This window comes from Procambarus clarkii, chromosome 52 (assembly GCF_040958095.1).
Source record: "Procambarus clarkii isolate CNS0578487 chromosome 52, FALCON_Pclarkii_2.0, whole genome shotgun sequence".
NCBI classification, from domain to species: domain Eukaryota; kingdom Metazoa; phylum Arthropoda; class Malacostraca; order Decapoda; family Cambaridae; genus Procambarus; species Procambarus clarkii.
Genome location: NC_091201.1, coordinates 31723544 through 31744609, shown reverse-complemented (window position 1 = coordinate 31744609; position 21066 = coordinate 31723544). Strand labels below are relative to the sequence as shown.

At 41.3% G+C, this 21066-nt stretch overlaps 1 protein-coding gene across 1 annotated transcript in view; it reads right to left on the bottom strand.

Annotated features, from left to right (window-relative positions):
- Window positions 1–297: 297 nt before the first annotated feature.
- LOC123763531 (zinc finger protein 830) overlaps window positions 298–21066 on the bottom strand; it is a 31887-nt gene continuing 11118 nt past the window's right edge. Inside the window, exon 7 of the mRNA XM_045750664.2 lies at window positions 298–10751. Coding sequence (XP_045606620.1) covers window positions 10613–10751 — 139 coding nt within the window. The 3' untranslated portion in view covers window positions 298–10612. The remainder of the gene's footprint in view (window positions 10752–21066) is intronic.

Here is a 21066-nt window from a genome sequence, read left to right as displayed (position 1 = left end):
CTTCCTACTTGCCCATCTTCCATATGTGGTCTTGTCCCTTACTCCCATGTGTCTCAGCACTTCCATTACCAATGCAGGCCTCACTGTGGTCCATCTCCACCTTCCTCTTTTGTCCTTCCATCTGCATTTTGGCCCTTATGGTTACAGATCATGGTAAGGGGGGTCTACCTCTCCCTTACCCTGCTGAAGCCAACATTCATCTCTGGCCAATATTGCTGACATCACAAAGGACTCAAGCCTTTTGTATTGTTATACCAAACTCTAATTGTTGTATTGAACAAGAAAACCTTTTTAATGTATTATTCATCACTTTATTTAAGAAAAATAATACATATTGCAATAATATAGACAAAACTTATATACCATGGAAACTTTACTTCTAGTTCAAGGCAGGGGTATATTACAAGACCAGTTCTCTATACATATACTGTAGTCAAAAATCAATATTCCTGAGCAGAGACAAGATAAATGGGAGAAAGCAAGATTTTATGAACTGGAGAAAAAGCAATATAGTAAATTATATTATGTCACCTGGTACAAGGGGACACACAGTTATAGTAGCCAACATGTTTAAAATACTGTACTATGTCCACTTACATATACTGTATTTAGACACTAATTTCAGAGGTATACCATGACAAATGCGTTTTCACCGAATTATTATATACGGTATTAATGATACAGTATTCATAGCAGAATACAAGACAATAAATGGCATATTTAGTATTTCATTAAATACAACTCTTTCTATAGGCATGCACGTATATATTGTTTATGAAAAGGAAAATGAGCAAGCAAGAAAGTGTACAAACAAGAGAATGGGAGAGGAATATGGCACAAACTCACCAAGAGAATTGAAAATGAAATAAGTACCGAATATTTTGGTCTCTATGCAGCTATCTGCCACAACAGAAACCAACCTGAAGATATGTGGAGAATAATGTGAACTTAACAGTTAAAACAGTGATGGCACCTCAGGTTTTCCATGTCACACACACACACACGTCATTTTGTCATGTCATGGAGATGTATGTCAAGTTTTGTGAAATATATGATAAAGGCACAACAAAATTTATACCAAAACAGAGATGCAGAACTAGGAAACAGGATTGGTTCAATAGAAATTGCGAGAGGGCTAGAGACCAAAAGACACAAAAATGGAATCAATACAGGAAGAGGCCGAACCCCCAAACATACCAGCGATACAAAGATGCGAGAAACAACTACATGGCAGTGAGGAGAGAGGCAGAAAGAAATTTTGAAAAAGGGATTGCAGACAAATGTAAAACAGAACCAGGTCTATTCTATAAATTCATAAACAAAAAATTGCAGGTAAAGGATAATATTCAGAGGTTGAAAATGGGAAATAGATTCACGGAAGATGAAAAGGAAATGTGTGAAACACTAAACGAAAAGTTCCAAAGTGTGTTTGTACAAAATGAAATCTTTAGGGAACCAGATACAATAAGAATCCCAGAGAACAACATAGAGCACATAGAGGTGTCTAGAGACGAAGTGGAAAAAATGCTCAAGGAGCTCGGTAAGAACAAAGCAGCTGGCCCAGATGGCGTTTCACCATGGGTTCTGAGAGAATGTGCATCTGAGCACAGCATTCCACTTCACCTGATCTTTCAGGCATCCCTGTGTACAGGAATCGTAGCAGACGTGTGGAAACAGGCTAACATAGTTCCAATCTACAAAAGTGGCAGCAGGGAAGACCCCCTCAATTATAAACCTGTATCATTGACAAGTGTAATAGTGAAAGTATTGGAAAAACTAATCAAAACTAAATGGGTAGAACACCTAGAGAGAAATTATATAATATCAGACAGACAGTATGGTTTTCGATCTGGAAGATCCTGTGTATCGAATTTACTCAGTTTCTATGATCGAGCCACAGAGATATTACAGGAAAGAGATGGTTGGGTTGACTGCATCTATCTGGACCTAAAAAAGGCTTTCGACAGAGTTCCACATAAGAGGTTGTTCTGGAAACTGGAAAATATTGAAGGGGTGACAGGCAAGCTTCTATCATGGATGAAAAATTTTCTGACTGATAGAAAAATGAAGGCAGTAATCAGAGGCAATGTATCGGAATGGAGAAATGTCACAAGTGGAGTACCACAGGGTTCAGTTCTTGCACCAGTGATGTTTATTGTCTACATAAATGATCTACCAGTTGGTATACAGAATTATATGAGCATGTTTGCTGATGATGCTAAGATAATAGGAAGGATAAGAAATTTAGATGATTGTCATGCCCTTCAAGATGACCTGGACAAAATAAGTATATGGAGCACCACTTGGCAAATGGAATTTAATGTTAATAAATGCCATGTTATGGAATGTGGAATAGGAGAACATAGACCCCACACAACCTATATATTATGTGAGAAATCTTTAAAGAATTCTGATAAAGAAAGAGATCTAGGGGTGGCTCTAGATAGAAAACTATCACCTGAGGACCACATAAAGAATATTGTGCGAGGAGCCTATGCCACACTTTCTAACTTCAGAATTGCTTTTAAATACATGGATGGCGATATACTAAAGAAATTGTTCACAACTTTTGTTAGGCCAAAGCTAGAATATGCAGCGGTTGTGTGGTGCCCATATCTTAAGAAGCACATCAACAAACTGGAAAAGGTGCAAAGACATGCTACTAAGTGGCTCCCAGAATTGAAGGGCAAGAGTTACGAGGAGAGGTTGGAGGCATTAAATATGCCAAAACTAGAAGACAGAAGAAAAAGAGGTGATATGATCACTACATACAAAATAGTAACAGGAATTGATAAAATCGATAGGGAAGATTTCCTGAGACCTGGAACTTTAAGAACAAGAAGTCATAGATATAAACTAGCTAAACACAGATGCCGAAGAAATATAAGAAAATTCACTTTCGCAAACAGAGTGGTAGACGGTTGGAACAAGTTAGGTGAGAAGGTGGTGGAGGCCAAGACCGTCAGTAGTTTCAAAGCGTTATGTGACAGAGTGCTGGGAATTTGGGACACCACGAGCGTAGCTCTCATCCTGTAACTACACTTAGGTAATTACATTACACGCGCGCACGCACACGCACACACACACACACGTAAAACGTGTAATATATGCATAAGATAACACACGAGCAATTAATCTTGATACTCTCCAGTTTTCAAATCTGTAGGCTGCATATTTTCTTTATTAAATTTTAATTCCCTTGTTGTACCTACTAGCACTATACACACTAATCAGACTCAATTTCTACCACTTTAATTCTCCATTTTTCATACTAACCACACCAGTGTTTGTTGTCTGTATATAAGGGTTGGTACTGCTATTCATTCATGAAACCCTGTGTCCATCCTGTCATATGTTCTTTTTAACTACAGTATTCTGCAATAATGGCATTACAGTCTACTTAAAATAAATTGTGAGTCCAATGGAAACCTGATGCCAGTACTGTCTGTGCCGAGATCACTTGTTTTCTGTCTACCTTCAAGTCATATGATCAGAACGTGTATAAATTTCTTCAAATCCAGTACCCTTACGGTATCTGTTGAAAGATTTTAAGAATACTGTACTGGACTGTATCTTAAGATTTAAGAGTTTTAAAGATCATAATATATACTGTAGTACAGTATTCATTTACCTGGTTTCCAAGTGGGTTCATCTGTACCACTGACTTGTTTTTACATGTGTGTGTGGATAGAGGTAAAATATGTAAAAATGTTACATGTGTGTGATCATAGGATGCAGAAAAGCCAAATGGAAGCTGATAAGATTTTGTTTAAGCACTCGTGTCACAATGACTGATTTAATAAACTGTGTTAAAATAACTGTTTTCTCCAGCTTGAGGGGAATGATATCATGTTCCACCGAGAAAGATAAAGCTCTTAATTGCTTAAATACTAGCATATTAGACAACAGATTATATTATTCATTAGAATTATTATTTAAATTATAAGTCAGTATATAACAAATTTTAGGACTACATTATTTTGGTTACACGATTGATCAACATTGGTGCAATATTTATCACATTATATCATCACAGTTTGAGAATACCCAAATAACCATTAGTCTCATCTCATTAGCTAATTCAGAGGCAGCACAAATTACTAGATGACAATGTAAATTATAATACGATATTTGGAAACGAATTGGGCTGACTATGATATACTGATAACTCTTTCAACTGTGCGGGAGTAAAACAGTACAGTGGTACCTTAGTTTTTGTAGTTAATCCATTCCCAGAGACGTTACGAAAACTAAAAAATACTAAAACGAATAGAATTTTCCTCTAAGAAATAATGTGAATTAATCCGTTCCACACCCCCAAAAATATTAACTAAAAATACATGTTATACAGAAAACTACTTATAGTTTATACTTACCTTTATGGAGGACACTTGTGCGTATGAAAGACAATGAGGAGGGAGGGGGAGAGGTGTTAGTGTTTGGAAAAGAAGTCCCCTTCCATTATAACTTCAGGCACTAATGACATTTCTGAGGTACCCTCTCTCTTACATTTTGCCTACATACCAATAGGACCTGGTTGTGGCTCCCTGCTTGTTTTTCTCACTAGAAACCTGTCTAGCGACACTTGTTTTTCCCTACGCTGTAACACTTGTCTCATCACATTGTCATAAAAAAGGTTAACACAACAGCCTGCTACAGCTTTATTTGGGTGAGTCGTGTCAACAAAACTTTGTATTTCTTCCCATATTGTATTGTACACCATTTCTTAATTGTTGAGGAAGGGAAATTCTCTACTGCCTCCTCCTAACCTGAAGAAATTTCCTCAGCTGCCTCTTGTTGCTGCTCTATGGTCATCCTCATAGTTGTTCTCTTAGGTTGAACTTTACCACTGACCTTCTTGGGACCCATGGCATGATATATAATAATTACTTTTATGTTCAGAAACTAAAGAAGGCTCCAAAACAATTAAATTCTTCACAAAGAATTCAAGCACTGTCGTCACCTCGGCAGGACGCTGGTAAACTGAGGCGCGCCTCGCCGCGATGCCATGGGTTTGGTGGACCTAGACGTGTATAAACGAATTCCGAACACCGAGACAAACAAAGAGTACCGAATCAAATTTTTTTGAGAAATTGACTACGAGTACCGAAAATTACGAGAACCGGGGCTTACGAGAACCAAGGTTCCACTGTATATTATTTTTACAAATAATAATTACTGTACATCGTTCAAACCTGGATCATTTCCTTATGGAGTGACTATGAACCCAATCCGAATTTATGAATAACCCTGTTTTCTGAATACTTTACCTTTTTTGGGGTTATCAAATTTTCTGAAAGTTCCTTACTGCAAACCATGCCATGCATATCTCTGCACATTCAAACACACAAATAATAAACAATGATGAACAAATCCACATTATATTTGTGGATTTTGATGTATTTGATACATCTCACTTGATATATCATGCTATTGTGAATACTGTGTGTAATAAACAATGATTTTGGTGTCATCTCAGGTTTACATTTATATTAGAATGTATAAATGTACATAAAAATTAATTTTGTACTTACCTTTTATGTAGCACACACTGGTCTTAGTAACGAAGAAGTAGCAAATGCAAGCCATGTACTTTTTCATACCGTTAATAAAAATTCTGCAGCTACCCCTCAACTGGTCGTAAAGTCCTCAATGCCCATGGTTCAAAAGACATTCTTTCATCTACAGTCTGTATCTTCACCACTCTCAAACTCCATGAACTGCTAATATTTAGTTTTTTATGCTAAAAACATTACTAGTACTGTACCACTGGCATACTTCTCTGCCGGTTGTTGTCCTCTCCAGCCCCAGTCAAGCTTCTCTTAATAATTCAGCCTCATACCCTTGTCTGGTGTAACTTTACTATTCTTACCCGACTCCTCCAGTCACATCAAGTCTGATGCCACAGAACAAAAATTATTATAAACAAACTTTTGTGCAATTTATAGTACAGTTCAAGCACCTACCTTGAGGTTACCTTGAGGTGCTTCCGGGGCTTAGCGTCCCCGCGGCCCGGTCGTCAACCAGGCCTCCTGGTTGCCGGACTGATCAACCAGGCTGTTGGACGCGGCTGCTCGCAGCCTGACGTATGAGTCACAGCCTGGTTGATGAGGTATCCTTTGGAGGTGCTTATCCAGTTCTCTCTTGAACACTGTGAGGGGTCAGCCAGTTATGTCCCTTATGTGTAGCACAGTAACATTTATAAAATAAAATGCATTATTTTTAATAGAAATAATTATTAACACCTCAATTGTTCAAGAAACTAATAACCTGCCCTGTGCACAAGAGGAAATAAAATTCTAAATTAATGTTCTTCTATTATAGTACTGTACTGTACTGTACTGTATTGTTAAAATACATTCTCGATCACAGGAAAATTAAAATAAAATTTCTAAACCACTTACTTTAGCTGTAATAAGTGATGAGCTCCTGATAATGGCATAAATTCTTGATTGCTGATGAATCAAACTCCAGGTCAGATTGCTCTCAGAGGGAAGGAGGCATTAGCTATGCACATTTAAAGTATGTATTGTTTTCATTGTACAGAGAAACCTCGGGTAACGAGCAGCCCCATCTATGAGCATTTCAGGTAATGAGTGAGCGACTTGCAGAAAATTAGTCTCGACTGACGGACTTCCGCTCGGTTAACGAGAAAACCTGTGGTGCTTCCTAGCGTTCCCACTGGTTCTCACAAATTCTCGAATACTTACGAAGACAGTTGTTGTGGTTTTATTGCGCAGGATAAGCATCGTTCTGCATTTATTGGGCTTTTCTTTGCCATTTTTATGGTTTTGTGAAAGTATATAAAGGGAGTATGCCGCCTCTTCCAATGAGATCAAGGAAATGTTGGGAATGTTTGAAAAGCTGAATGCAGTCTTGGAAAACCATCACCCTGATAAAGCAATGACTGCACGGTGTATGAACTTGTTCAATGACAATTTGCTGTCTCATTTTGGGGACATCCGAAACCGAAGATAAAAGCAAGTGTCAATAGATACGTTCTTTGAAAAGGTACAGAAAAGACGAGCAAGTGTTGGTGACCCACAACCCTGTCCCAGTGGGGTGAAATTCACAAGAAGAGTGAGCCTGCCTGACTCGGAGGTGGATTCTCCTTCCACACCGTAAACCCTCCCTACCTCCTTACCTCCCCATCGTCTCCCTCAAGCCCGCAACGACTCTTCATAAGGTAAAATACAATTGAAAACAGTAAAACAAAACATTTATAATAATTACATGTATTATAATTACATTATAAAATTTCATATTGATGTTTCACGGGAGTGGAATGGATTAATTGTATTTACATTATTTTAAATGGGAAAATTCGTTTCACAAGACGAGCATTTCACATGAAGAGCTTGGTGCCGGAATGGATTAAATTTGTTAACAGAGTTTCCTCTGTATTTTTAATGTTTTCACATTTTTTAGTGCCATTATCTATTGGATTGTCAATTTATAGAACAGAAAATGCACAGAAAATTGGTATGCACACAACCATGTCACTAATTTGTGCACCATATTATATTCTGCGAACAATAAAATACAGTGGTACCTTAGCTTACAAATTTAATCCGTTCCAGAGACGGTTCGAAAGCCAAAAATTCATAAACTGAAGTGAATTTTTCCCCATAAGAAATAATGTGAATTGAATTAATCCATTCCATACTCCCAAATAAAAATAACTTCAAAGTAAATTTTATACCTAATTCACCCAAATCTTTATTACTAAAGTATGTACAAGTTATTGCTAACCTTTATTGATGACCAAATCCACAAGGGCCGTGATAAGGGTTCGAACCTACGTCCGAGAGGATCCCAGCCGTGCCTTAATCGACTGAGCTACGACATGGTTAAAAGAATTGTGTGTAATGAAGTAAAGGAGAAAAGATAAAATAGCTTATTGACAGAGCTCGGGTGCATGGGGGAATTGTGTAAAACCCTGGTTTGTGTCTCGGAGAGACTTCACAATCCATGTGAGGCCAAGTTGAACTCCCTGTTGCAATTCTTTTAACCATATCATAGCTCAGTCGATTAAGGCACGCCTGGGATCTTCTCGGATGTAGGTTCAAACCCACATCACGGCCCTTGTGGATTTGTTCATTTGAAGCATTATGCTATTGTGATTTCTGTGTGTAGTGTAGTGTAGTTTATTGATGACTCTTGTTGGTGTATGGAAGATGGTGAGGAAAGGGGGAAGGAGAGGTGTTAGTGTTTGGAAGGGGAGTCTCCTTCCCTTATAATATCAGGCAGTGATGACTTCTCTGGGGTACACACACTGGCACATTTTGCCTGCATACCACTAGGACCCGCTTGTGGCTCACTGCTGTTTTTCTCACTAAAAACCTGTCTAGTGACACTTGTTTTTCCTTATGTTGTAACACTTGTCTGAAGTGAGACATCACATTGTCATTAAAAAGGTTAACACAACGGCCTATTACAGCTTGCTCTGGGTGAATTAATAACTTTTCAACATCAAGTATTTGTGTTCTTTGTTTTGTGATTGTTGATACGCTTTTTGCTACTTTAGCACTCGATGTCCTTTTTCTTAGCAATTACAGTGCATATCATTGACATAGCTTTGCTGTACTGTCAAGCTAGTTCAAGAACCCCGTGGATCATTTTCATGTTTACAAATGATCTCTTGTTTTTCCTCTACGGTCATTCTCACATGTGTTTATTTGGCTTGAACCTTACCACTGGCTTTCTTGAGACCCATGGCAAGATATATAACAACAATTTTATGTTTAAATAGCCAAAAAAAAAAAAAGGGAAATTCTTTACAGAGAATTCAGGCATGATAGTCACTAGGCAGGAGCAGGAGGCACTGGTAAACCGAAACGCGATCGCCGTGCCACCACGTGCTAGGTCGGCCATATGCATATCAATAATCTTCGTTTCCCGAGACAAGGCTCGTAACTCGATTCAAATTTCATGAAGAAATCAGGCTCATAACCCAAAAAGTTCGTAAAGAGGGGACATTCGTAAGCCGAGGTACCACTGTATACGGTGTTTGCTGTTATCACAGTGAATACATGTTATATACAATTATTGATATTTATGCACCATTACGAGCCAGTAAGATACTTTGGAGGGAGATAATCCCGTAACCAGTGATCCAAGCACAGCCTAGCCCCACACATTTTGCAGCAAGCTGTAACTGCATGTATTGAATATATTTCATTTATTTGCATTTTAATGTTTTAACCATGATGGAATGAAATGAAGCATTGCGCTGTCAATAGTGTAATGTTATTTATATCACAGAACATGTAGAACACTGGTACACAGATATATTCGTGTCACTTATGCGTGCACCATAATAAAATATTAGAACTAAACTAATTACTTTGCTGTTATCACACTGTATATATAACTGTCTACATGTTATGCGCGAGTAGGCCTCGCACCGAGTGCAATATCACATGCATCGGATTCACTTTGTGTCACCAACATCCAAGCTTTGTACCTAGTATTTATCATTATTATGATCATCTTTCACTATCACTGTCAAATTCTTGCTCTTCTTATTTATGTCATCGTCTATACAAGTGATACTGTGAGCTGCTGCTACGTACGCTACTCACGGTTACAGTGTTAGTACTGAGTAACCTCTACAGAGTATTCCCTAGTGAGTAATCCCTAATAATAATCCCACAAAGAAGGATTTATTTTCAAGATGGATGATACTTACCAGAAGCCTTAGTTGCAATGCACCATTGAAGGGTTAAAAAGTGGAATAGCAAAAACAGAAAAAATAATAGGATCTGTTGGATGTTACTGTACGTGACAAACTGACAATCTGGATTACACTGCTGGCTGCATCAGTTTCAACATTTTCTCAGGAAAATCCCAATTTCAGAGGGAAGCCACGGTGGGTGGATTTGATTCATAATTTAGAGGAATCTGTTGTATGGAGAGTGCATACACAGTATACATAAGCATGTACAGTATTTGTGTGTGTATTTATGCATGCATGTACAGTACTGTACAGTATTTCTATATATATTTCTATAGGGAGATTAAATGTACATACATATGCATGTATTCTTATATACTGAACATATTCATCTATTGCTACTAGTGATATATTTTAAAACATTTAAATGGCCCAAGTGGAAGATAAACCATAGCAAGAGTGACATCCAGCCAGTGTAACCTGTATTGCCTACAGTGAGCCTGGCTTAGTGACATCCAGCCAGTGTAACCTGTACTGCCTACAGTGAGCTTGGCTTAGTGACATCCAGTCACTGGACCTGGTACTGCCTGCAGTGAGTCTGGTAGTGCTCAAGAGTTGTACATACGATGCTGCTGGTTTTAAATGTTTTCACTTATGAGGTACAATATGTGTAGGTTACATACCATATATGTGAGGAATATGGAGATATGTACTGTATGTGGATCTACCGTATATGTAAATAATATGCAAAAATTTATTTGATCAATATAATGTGCTTTTTCTATTCTGCTTAAAGACTGTCCTCCACAATCTTATACAAAGACATAAATGAGATTGATAACTATCAAAAGTATAGTATTTCAAAATACTAATATATGAAAAATATTTGAAAATTTATTACGGAATCTTGGTAGTTTTTGAGAGCTTCACAGGTTACTATATAAGAGAATTTTTTGTTCTCCATATCACAGGAGCAAATTCTTCATCACTGGAATCTTCACTACCATCTGAATCAGCTTTCTGATTCCCTCTTTCTTTAAGTTGCGTTGTTTTCTTCTTATCCAGTTCAACGACTCTGAAAGAGAACACTCGCATATAATAATCAAGCATATCTGTTTGAGGAATACATTCCAAAATGGCTTAGCTTATTATTTTACTTCTCGGCTTATTCTAGTCAAGTCTTAGGAATAGTGACGCTTATTCAATACTGTATCTTGTGTATGCCACTAGAACAGAGACTGCAGTAGATGGAAGTCCTCTGCCCAATGCAAAGTTCTTTAACTAGTCCTGTAAATGTTATTGGAGTACACTTTACGAAGTAGCTTAACCACCGTGCTGCGCAGAGTTTATTGTGAAATTCCCCCTGGCTGCATGAAATAAAGTGTTCCCAAAAAATTCTTTTTTCTTCGTAAAATGATAAATTTCCTTCCCTGAACATGTCTATGTAAAAAATAAATACCAAATTCCACTTACTTTGGCTGTGGGGACGTGGACAAGGTGTGCTGTGATGTCATCAGGGCCTGGTCGCCCGTGCATGACTCGCCCAGACACGGTCACACAGGCCATTCAAGCATCGGGTGTTGCCACAAATATATTTTCAATTATTTGTTCTATGTATTTCCAATGCGGTTTTATATGATTTTTTTATCGTATATGATACATATTTGTGTCCTTTACAATATGTATACAGTAGAAAGTTCATAATGTTCCATGGAACTGTGATACATGTGTCAGTAATGTGTCCACAATAAATGTTTATTGTCGCAATATTACTTGTTAAAAATTCACTAAAATTACAATATGTAAAATTTTACACACCATTTACACAGTAACACACTGTATTACACATTTAGTACTTCGGAAGTGAGATATAATCGACGAAGTATTCTATGGTGCACAGCGCGACTTCGCTCTCATTGCACCAGGTACAGATAAATTTTCGCTTCCTGTTTCCTCATTCTATGTGCTTGCAAATAACACAATCAAATACACCCTTGGTTTTAGTACTTGTAGGTTGTATGTAGCCAAGCTTGTAAAGCATAAGGTAGTATTGAAAAGATTATAAGAAAAGATAAATTTGTAAGGTAGTCTTGAAAAGATCACTTTGTATGGTTCCACATAGGAAGAGATTCAGCTTGCCTCAAAGAGTGTCCGTCAGTCAGAGAGAGATTCAGGTATTCATGAAAATATCTATGGAAAACACCACTATGGAAGCTGCAAACACTGTTCATCTATGCTACTTGTATCAGATGCATCATCACTGAACGCAGAAAACATTTCATCTATGTATCATCTAAATAAATTGGAGAAAGCATAGGATTGCAAGGGTGACACTCAGAGCTACAACTGGATACGCTCGCTGTATCGCCCTCATAGGGACTGTATCACTTGCATTCGACCTTTGTGTTAGGCCCTTATTGTGCTTAGCTTCACCAATATTATGACCCTTATGTTCTTCAAACAATAAGGTTTGAATTTCACCGACAGTGCGTTATCTTTCAACACCGCATCGGAGAGTTGTTTAGGAGCCAGAGGCACATGCGCTACCCATGGTTGCTCACTCAGTACTACCCATCCAACAGCCCAAGGGCTTTCTGGATTTTTTTTCCAAGATGGCTGCCTCTCACTGGAGGTCCTAAGAGTCCATTTCGTATACAACCAACCTCGTACCATTTAGAATGGGTACGGAAAAATCAAAGAGAGTTTTCCAGGTTGGCGCAGTTAAGTGGTTAATAACAGTATGTTTTATTGGTCAATGGATCTCGCTGAAACTTAAAATACCGAACAAGTTGGAGGATGCTGATCTGGACAATTTCTTCAAAAGTTTAGATGTAATAAACAAGGAGCAACAGTTTCAACCTCAACAAGCTTTAATGGAGAGCCAGAGAACAGGAAATGCTTTTTCACCCACAGGGTTACAAACCCATGGAACCGCCTACCCGTCAAAGCCATAAATGCCAAAACTGTGTTAAATTTTAAAATCTACCTGGAAAAGATAAAGGCAAATAGGGGGACCTATGATAAGCTGCCACCTTCATGTCCTAGTTAAAGTCACCAGGGTTAGTGGCCCTTAGTAAATCAGGTAAAATCAGGAATTCAGGCGCATGTGACATGAATATATTCTTGTATCGATGTTCCACATATTTTATTATAAAAAATTCCCAAAATTATAAACCCATGTCATAGACAAGTGTGGTAGTCACAACACTAGAAAAAATAGTTAAAACAAATGGAAAGAATACATAGAGAGAAATGATACAAGACAGTATGATTTTCAAATAGGAAGATCCTCTCCTCTACTTAATTTTTATGACAGAGCCACAGAGATTCTACAGGAAAGAGATGGTTAGGTTAACTGTGGTTATCTGGACCTTAAAAAAAATCTTTGACAGAGTCTCACACAAGAGGCTGTTTTGAAAACTGGAACATGCTGGAGGGGTGACAGAGAATTCTAACATGGATAAAAAAAATTCCAACAGAGAAATGAGGGCAGTAATCAGAGGCAAGTTCTCAGCCTGGAGAAATGTCACTAGCAGAGTATGGCAGGTTTCAGTTCTTGCACCAATAATGTTCACTGTCTACATAAACGATCTACCAGCAGGAATACAGAATTATATGAACATGCTTTTAATGATGCTAAGATACTAGGGAAGATAAGAAACTTAGACTGTTACGCCCTTCAAGAACACCTGGATAAAATAAGTGTATGGAGCAACAAGTGGCAAATGGAATTTAATGTGAATAAATGCAAAGATATGGAACATGCAACAATATACAAATTATGTGGAAAAGCTTTAAAAAATTCTGATAAAGAGATCTAGGGGTTAGAAAGAAAACTGTCACCTGAGTACCATATATAGAACATTATGCAAGGAGCCTATGCTATGCCTTCCAATTTCAGAATTGCTTTTAAATGTGTGGATGGCAAAATATTAAAGAATTTGTTCACAACCTTTGTGAGTCCAAAAATGGAATATGCAAGAGTTATATGGTGCCAATATCTCAAGTAACACATCAACAAAATGGTAAAAGGTGCAAAGATATGCAACAAAATGGCTTCCTGAATTGAAAGACAAGAGCTACGAGGAGAGGTCAGATGCATTAATTATGCCAAAGCTAGAAGATAGAAGAAAGAGGTGATATGATCACTGTCCTCTCCTTGCAAAGCAAATATCTGCCAAAAAGATTAAACGACCCCAGGCTCACATTTGGCGTACTCAAAGCAATTAATACGAAAATGAAAAAAACAGGATGGGCCTAGTTGCAAAAGTAGTAGTTAAGAGGTACTTGTCAATGCTTACCAGTGTGAGAAGAAAAGTCAAACTTTCCTTTTATGAGAACAGATTCGAAGAAGCAAAAGGAAACATAAAACGCACATGGAAAGCCATCTCTAACATCCTAGGATCTAAACAACAATCACATAACAAGCAGATAAAACTCTCCACGGATGGTTACACACATGCAACAGACTTAGAAATGGCAACTGAATTTAACAGCTTCTTTTCATCAATTGAATTTCACCAATCCTTAAAAAAGCAAGAGTGACGGCACTTCATAAAGAAGGAGATACGGCTGACCAACAATTACAGGCCAATATCAAATCTACCTATACTTATAATTTTTTCAGATATTTTTTATATTTTTTTCTGCCAGCGCATCAGGAACCTGAACCTGAACCCGGCGAGCTGGGAAAGAGGCAGATCCCTGGCTAGCAGATAAGCACATTGGCTGGGAGATCCACACCAACCAGTTGTCGAGGTAGACCAAGAACTGAAGACTGAGCAGACGAAGACGGGCCACCATGACCCGAGTCAAACACGTAAAAACGCGAGGTATCAGATCAACCCAAAAGGGAGACAATAGAAGCAGTAAGAAGGTCGCCCTATGACAAACTGAACCAAGCCCTGAAACCAGATGGATAGAAATGCATCAAGACGCGTCCCTCAGGTCTAGGGAAGCAATCAAGCAACCCGGATCGAGAATGAGCCGGACTAAGGACAGCGGGGTCATTCGAAAGGAGGGGCAAACCCACCCCGAGATGACCCGACGGATGGACGGGGAGGAGTCCCGACCCCCCTAAAGGAGTAAGGACCACTCAATGCCACCGAAGGCCGTAAGAACGACCCGAAAAGCCCACGAGTCGTGAGACCAGGCGTTGGCAAAAAGAGAGAGCCTCTCCCCAATCGCCTTGACAACTGGGTGACCTGCAAACTGATCAACGCAAACCCCGAGATGCTGACTTTCTTACAGAGCAAACACCGTGCGACCAGACGAAAAAGGCAACAGGGAACTCACTGACTCAAACTGGCACCAGAGGCCTACCCCGACTAAATGAGGCTCGAGCCCTGGCACAACCATACCGGAGTACCGGGAGTGGCAGGAGTGCCCTCCCCTGGAGAACCAACAAGTCCGAAATAGGCTGGCAACGAGCAAAAGCTACCTACAGAAACTGAGGAACACAGTCCTCGGAAGGGACAAAACAGTGAAGAAGACAAAAGAGCAAGGGCACAAGCTGAAGCCAACAACAGAGTGAGTACAGCCTGTCAACACGTGAGACGAGAGGTGAAAAACAGAAAACCACCTCCTGGAGGATCGCCACAAACAGTAACAGTAAGGCAGACCATGCAGAAGCAGCTAAGACTAAGACCCCAGCTGAGGGCCCCCCACACCCACTGAAAGCCAATCCGAAGACAGCTCCATACGACTAAAGAAACGCAAGAGGCCAAATGACTGCGAGTTGGAAGGCATCTGCCGCCAAAGCAGCCGAAAGAGTGGGAACTAGAACACATAGCTGCACCAGACCAATATTATGAGGAAGCGCAGGGATGAAGAGACACTCATTGAGAAACTGCAGAGCCCTCCCCCCAAGAACACTAGCAACACCGTGGAAACCTCCTGCCACGGATGTGTGTGGTTACGACAATAACCACGCTAAGTCCGAAGAGAGGAGGAGGAATAGTCTGCCAGCCAGGAACCACAGAATGCCCCCGTGACGGGAAGAGGAGCGGACCTGAAATGAAGCTGGATTCAGCACCGAGGCTTAAACCGGGTCCTGCAGAAGGTAAGCACTGATAGTCTCCCGAACCTTAGCAAGGAAAATCGGAGGAAAAAACCTCCAAAAAGGATGAATCCGAGGAACCCAAAGGCACCCGAAAACGAACCCAAGGAACTAATGAGTTCCTTGGAACCCAGCTGTTCTGGAAGACCAAAGCTGATACGGCTGTATCAGAGAGAATTCCAGGAAGTAGCCTAAATGAACAGGCACATGCAAATGACCTGCTACGGATGTGCGACAGGTTTGCCTTAAACCAGCAAATAGTAGAACCAACTAGGAAGGAGAACACGCTGGACCTCATTTTCACCAATAATGATGAATTGATCCGGAACATAATGATTACAAATACCTGTTACTCAGATCACAACTTAATTGAAGTTCTGACTAGCATGGGGAATAAACCTTCAAAACCAGTCCCGATTCCCGATGGAGGAGATTTCAGCAAATTCAACTTCAATAATAAACAGATAAACTGGAAACAAATAAACCAAGACTTCACAGAAATAAGCTGGGAAGAACAGCTAGAAAATGCAAACCTGAACCAGTGCCTGGAAAAAATAAGCTCAGTAGCACTAGAAATGTGTTCAAACCGCATATCCCTAAGAAAAAAGAGGAAGAGATGCAGATTGGAATGGGAACGTCGTTCCCTCTATAGGCAAAGAAAACGAATCGTGGAACAACTTGAGTCGCACCCTATCTCAAGAACGGCGAAGAAGGTTAGGTAGAGAAATAGAAACAATTGAACTAAAGCTACAAGAATCATACAAAACCCAGTAGAGGCAAAGAGAGCAAAAGGCCATCAGTGAAATAGAGAAATCCGAAATATTTCTTCTCCTATGCAAAATCAAGATCAAAATCCACATCTAGTATCGGGCCCCTGCGAAAGGGAGATGGAACTTTCACTAATTACAACAAAGAAATGAGCGAAATACTGAGGAATCAGTACAACTCTGCTTTCAGCGAGCCACTGTACACACTGAAGATTGATAACCCAAATGAATTTTTCATGGATATGATACAACATCAAATCATATATCAGATGTCACCCTATCCCCACTGGATTTTGAAGAAGCCATAGACAGTATGCCTATGCACTCTGCACCAGGCCCCAACTCTTGGAACTCTATATTCATCAAGAACTGTAGAAAACCGTTATCACAGACCCTTCACATTCTTTGGAGACAAAGCCTAGATACTGGCATTATCCCTGACATATTAAAAACAGCAGAGATAGCACTGCTCCATAAAGGAGGAAATAGGGCAGAGGCAAAAAATTACAGACCGATAGCACATCGCACATCATAAAAATCTTTGAGAGAGTGCTAAGAACAAAACTCGGTCAAATCAAAACATAGAATGGAAAGGCAATGTAAAGGATTTGGGTGTACTTGATGTCGGAAGACCTTACATTTAAAGAACACAGTAAAGTAGCCGTCACAACTGCAAGAATAATGACAGGTTGGATAACAAGAACCTTTCACACTAGAGATGCTATACCGATGATGATACTTTTCAAGACGTTAGTGCTCTCTAGAGTGGAATAATGCTGCACAATAACAGCCCCTTTCAAAGCTGGAGAAATTGCTGACCTGGAGAGCATGCAGAGATCCTTTACTGCTAAAATCCACTCAGTAAAACATCTAAACTATTGGGATCGACTAGAGTTTAAACCTGTATTCTTATGAGTGCAGGTGGGAGAGATACATAACAATTTACACATGGAAAATAGTAGAGGGGCTAGTCCCAAACCTGCACACAGAAATAACATCACATGAGACCAGAAGGCATGGCAGGATGTGTAGAATACCCCTGTTGAAGAGCAGAGGTGCAACAGGTACTCTGAGAGAGAACTCTATCAACATCAGAGACCCGAGACTGTTCAACACGCTTTTGCTACACATAAGGGGCATAACTGGCCGACCCCTCACAGTGTTCAAGAGAGAACTTGACAAACATCTCCAAAGGATACCTGATGAACCAGGCTGTGACTCATACGTCAGGCTGCGAGCAGCCGCGTCCAACAGCCTGGTTGACCAGTCCAGCAACAAGGAGGCATGGTCGACAACCGGGTCACGGGGTTGCTGAGCCCCGGAATCACCTCAAGGTCAAGGTAACCCAAAGGAACCCGGAAACGAACCCAAGGAACCCACAGGAACCCAGAAACGAACCCGAGGAACCCAAAGGCCACAAGAAACGAACTCAAAAGGGAGCTGCACCCAACACACAAAGGGAAGGATGGTATGAAAACCCCTCCTCTTCAGAAGAAGCCCCTTAGCAGAGGGCACAAGAGTGCAAGCGGGGTCAAAAGGAACCCAAGAGTTAAAAGTGGATTCCTCCTGAGCCCCAGAAATCATCAACAGAGACCCTGGGGCAGTGCCCTCATCCATGCCTACTGCCCTATATGGAAAGGTGAAGTCCAAGGGAAACGTTTCGAATTAGGGAGCTGGTTCGACTCGGAAGCCTCGACGGGAAAAAGGGGCTCGACTCCCTTTGTGCCCTCATCGGAAGTGGCAGCCCCCGAAGCCAACCGAGCCTCTCCCTGAGCGAAACCCCACCCTGACTCCGAAACCCTCAGACGGTTGGGAGCCGGAAGCAGGGAAAGAAGAGCAGGGTAAACTATGCCCACCTGGGAAGGAAGGAGGCGGCTCGGACTGAACTAAGGCCAAAACAATCCACACCCACAAACCGAATCCCAAAACCTAAGCGGTGCAGCTTCGGGGCCTCCAAACAGGTAACCAACCTGGCCGGTGCAATAAGGAAAACCAATCATGCAACGCGGCTGTCGCCTGATCCCAAATATCACTAAAGAAGTGATGAGTAATAGGAGCACAAGTGGGGAACAAGTCCCGCCAGACCCTGGGTGGCAGGTGTCCCCAGACCTCCAGACGGCAGGTGTCCCCAGACCTCCAGGCGGCAGGTGTCCCCAGACCTCCAGGCGGCAGGTGTCCCCAGACCTCCAGGCGGCAGGTGTCCCCAGACCTCCAGGCGGCAGGTGTCCCCAGACCTCCAGGCGGCAGGTGTCCCCAGACCTCCAGGTGGCAGGTGTCCCCAGACCTCCAGGCGGCAGGTGTCCCCAGACCTCCAGGCGGCAGGTGTCCCCAGACCTCCAGGCGGCAGGTGTCCCCAGACCTCCAGGCGGCAGGTGTCCCCAGACCTCCAGGCGGCAGGTGTCCCCAGACCTCCAGGCGGCAGGTGTCCCCAGACCTCCAGGCGGCAGGTGTCCCCAGACCTCCAGGCGGCAGGTGTCCCTGACCCCTAGGCAGCATGACAGAGGCAGAACGAATGATCGTCTCCCGGAGGCAGGAACGACGAAGAACCCTCAAAGTTGCCCAAGGCGAGAGTGAGCTTGGAAGAAGTACCATGATACAACCGAGCCCACAGGGGTTTTCCAGGACTTGTAGAGCGAATAAGCCCTACAAGAAGCCCCAGGCACTGGGGCCAGCTAGGCCAATAAACCTTGTCTAAAGCAGGCAAACTGACTGCAAATAGCAGTTGTGAAGTCTTGGGGGCAACAGAGGACCACCACTACCACAACCTAAGCTAAGCCAAACAAAGAGCTAGGCAGAACTCCACTGCCACAACAGGCTAAAACAACAAAATGAAAATAAAACACAGCCCCCAAAATCACACAAGCAAACTAGCAGCCAGAGAGAAACCATCGGCCACCAAGTTTGATAGTAAAGCAGGCTGCGCTAGCCACAGTGTGCCCCAACAGCTAACAAACATACCCCTACCCGAGGCCAGTTGGAAAGTCTAAGACCCCAGACTCACCCCAAAAGCGAGGACAACCACAAGTGGGGAAGCCCCCTAATGGCGAATGTTCCCCGAACGCTCCAGGGAAGATAACCCTGAGATGCAAGGGCAGTAACTTACAGAGCACCTAGGAAAGGGGGGCCCTAGGTGCATGCTGCTCCACTACTCAAAACTCGTGGCAACATGCATACCTCCATGCATAACACCGCCGCAAGGGTGAAACACCAAAGAAAACGGGAACATGGAGCCACTGTGACAGCAACCACTTGGCACGACTACATCAGTCACAGAACTGGAGGGTGGCGGCGACCTAGCTCGGCCAGCTCCTCCTCCCCCTGTGATGGGGTGGGGGGGGGACGGGGTGGAGCTAATGAGCAGGGGGGTTTAGTTGGACGAAGTTTTGCTTTTTTGCTTACTGGGGGAGTTCTTTCGAGCTTGTGGTGCACTTTTTAACCAGGCAATGGTCTGTTTTGATTCCCCTACCTTTCTGGGTGCCTTTCCTGGTCAATGGCAAGAGGACATACATTAAATGTAAAGTGCTCATGACCACTGCTCCCTTTGCCTCCTTGAGGGAGGGGGGAAGGTTCTGGCTCGTGGTCCCCAGTAGACTTAAAAGAACTCTGCGACTGATGACACTCAAATAGTATGGCATTTGATCAGTAAAATAGCTTCAGAGAGCCAATGGGGTGCCCCCAAGAAAAGTAATTTCTCAGAATTTTTTCTTGCACAATGGGGATTGCTGTGTAAATCAAGTGCACAGTGCAGGGGGTTGAAGAGATGGGACACATTTGAGTGCCTGCTTTAGATACTGCATTAGCTAGATTGTTTGAAGCAGCACCAATATGATTAAGTACTCAATAAAGCTCTATGGTCTATAGTTGCTGAAGATGATAGGCAACCGGTGTTGAATTTTTGTTATGATGGGATTAGTAGGGCTCCAGAGACATTAGAGAACCTTAACAGTATTTGACAATAACAAATAAATGTCAATTCATTATTATTAACTTTCATAGAGCATATTACAATGCAAAGTTCTGCCCTAAAAACTTTTGTCTCTGAAGAAAGGCAGGCTATAAGGGCTATATAGGAGAAAATAATGGAGAACCCAACACTATCAAAAGATGACATCATCATTGCACCTTCCTATCATCAATCATCCATATATGTACATCTCAAGATAGAGATTTAGAAAATATTGATATAAACAACAGAGGACTTCATATCCCCACCCACCATGGAGAGAAAAAAATAGAATAAATAAAAAATAAGAGGCGGCACAGCAACAGCCACAGAAATAGTAAGAATATTGTATGCAGGACAACACTGAGGAGCCTGATGGAATATCAGAAGCCAATAAGGTTACAGATTTCTCAATGGCCAGCTGACATTAATTCAGCTAGACCAGCTAACTGATTCAGCTAGGCCACACTTCACCTCCCATTTTACCCCATCTCCCTGGCTGGGCTACACAAATTTCAATGGAATAGCTCAATTAATGCATTTGTACACAAGGAAATCACAATAACATGATACACTGTAAAATAAATAAATATATATACACACACACACAGTATATGATTCC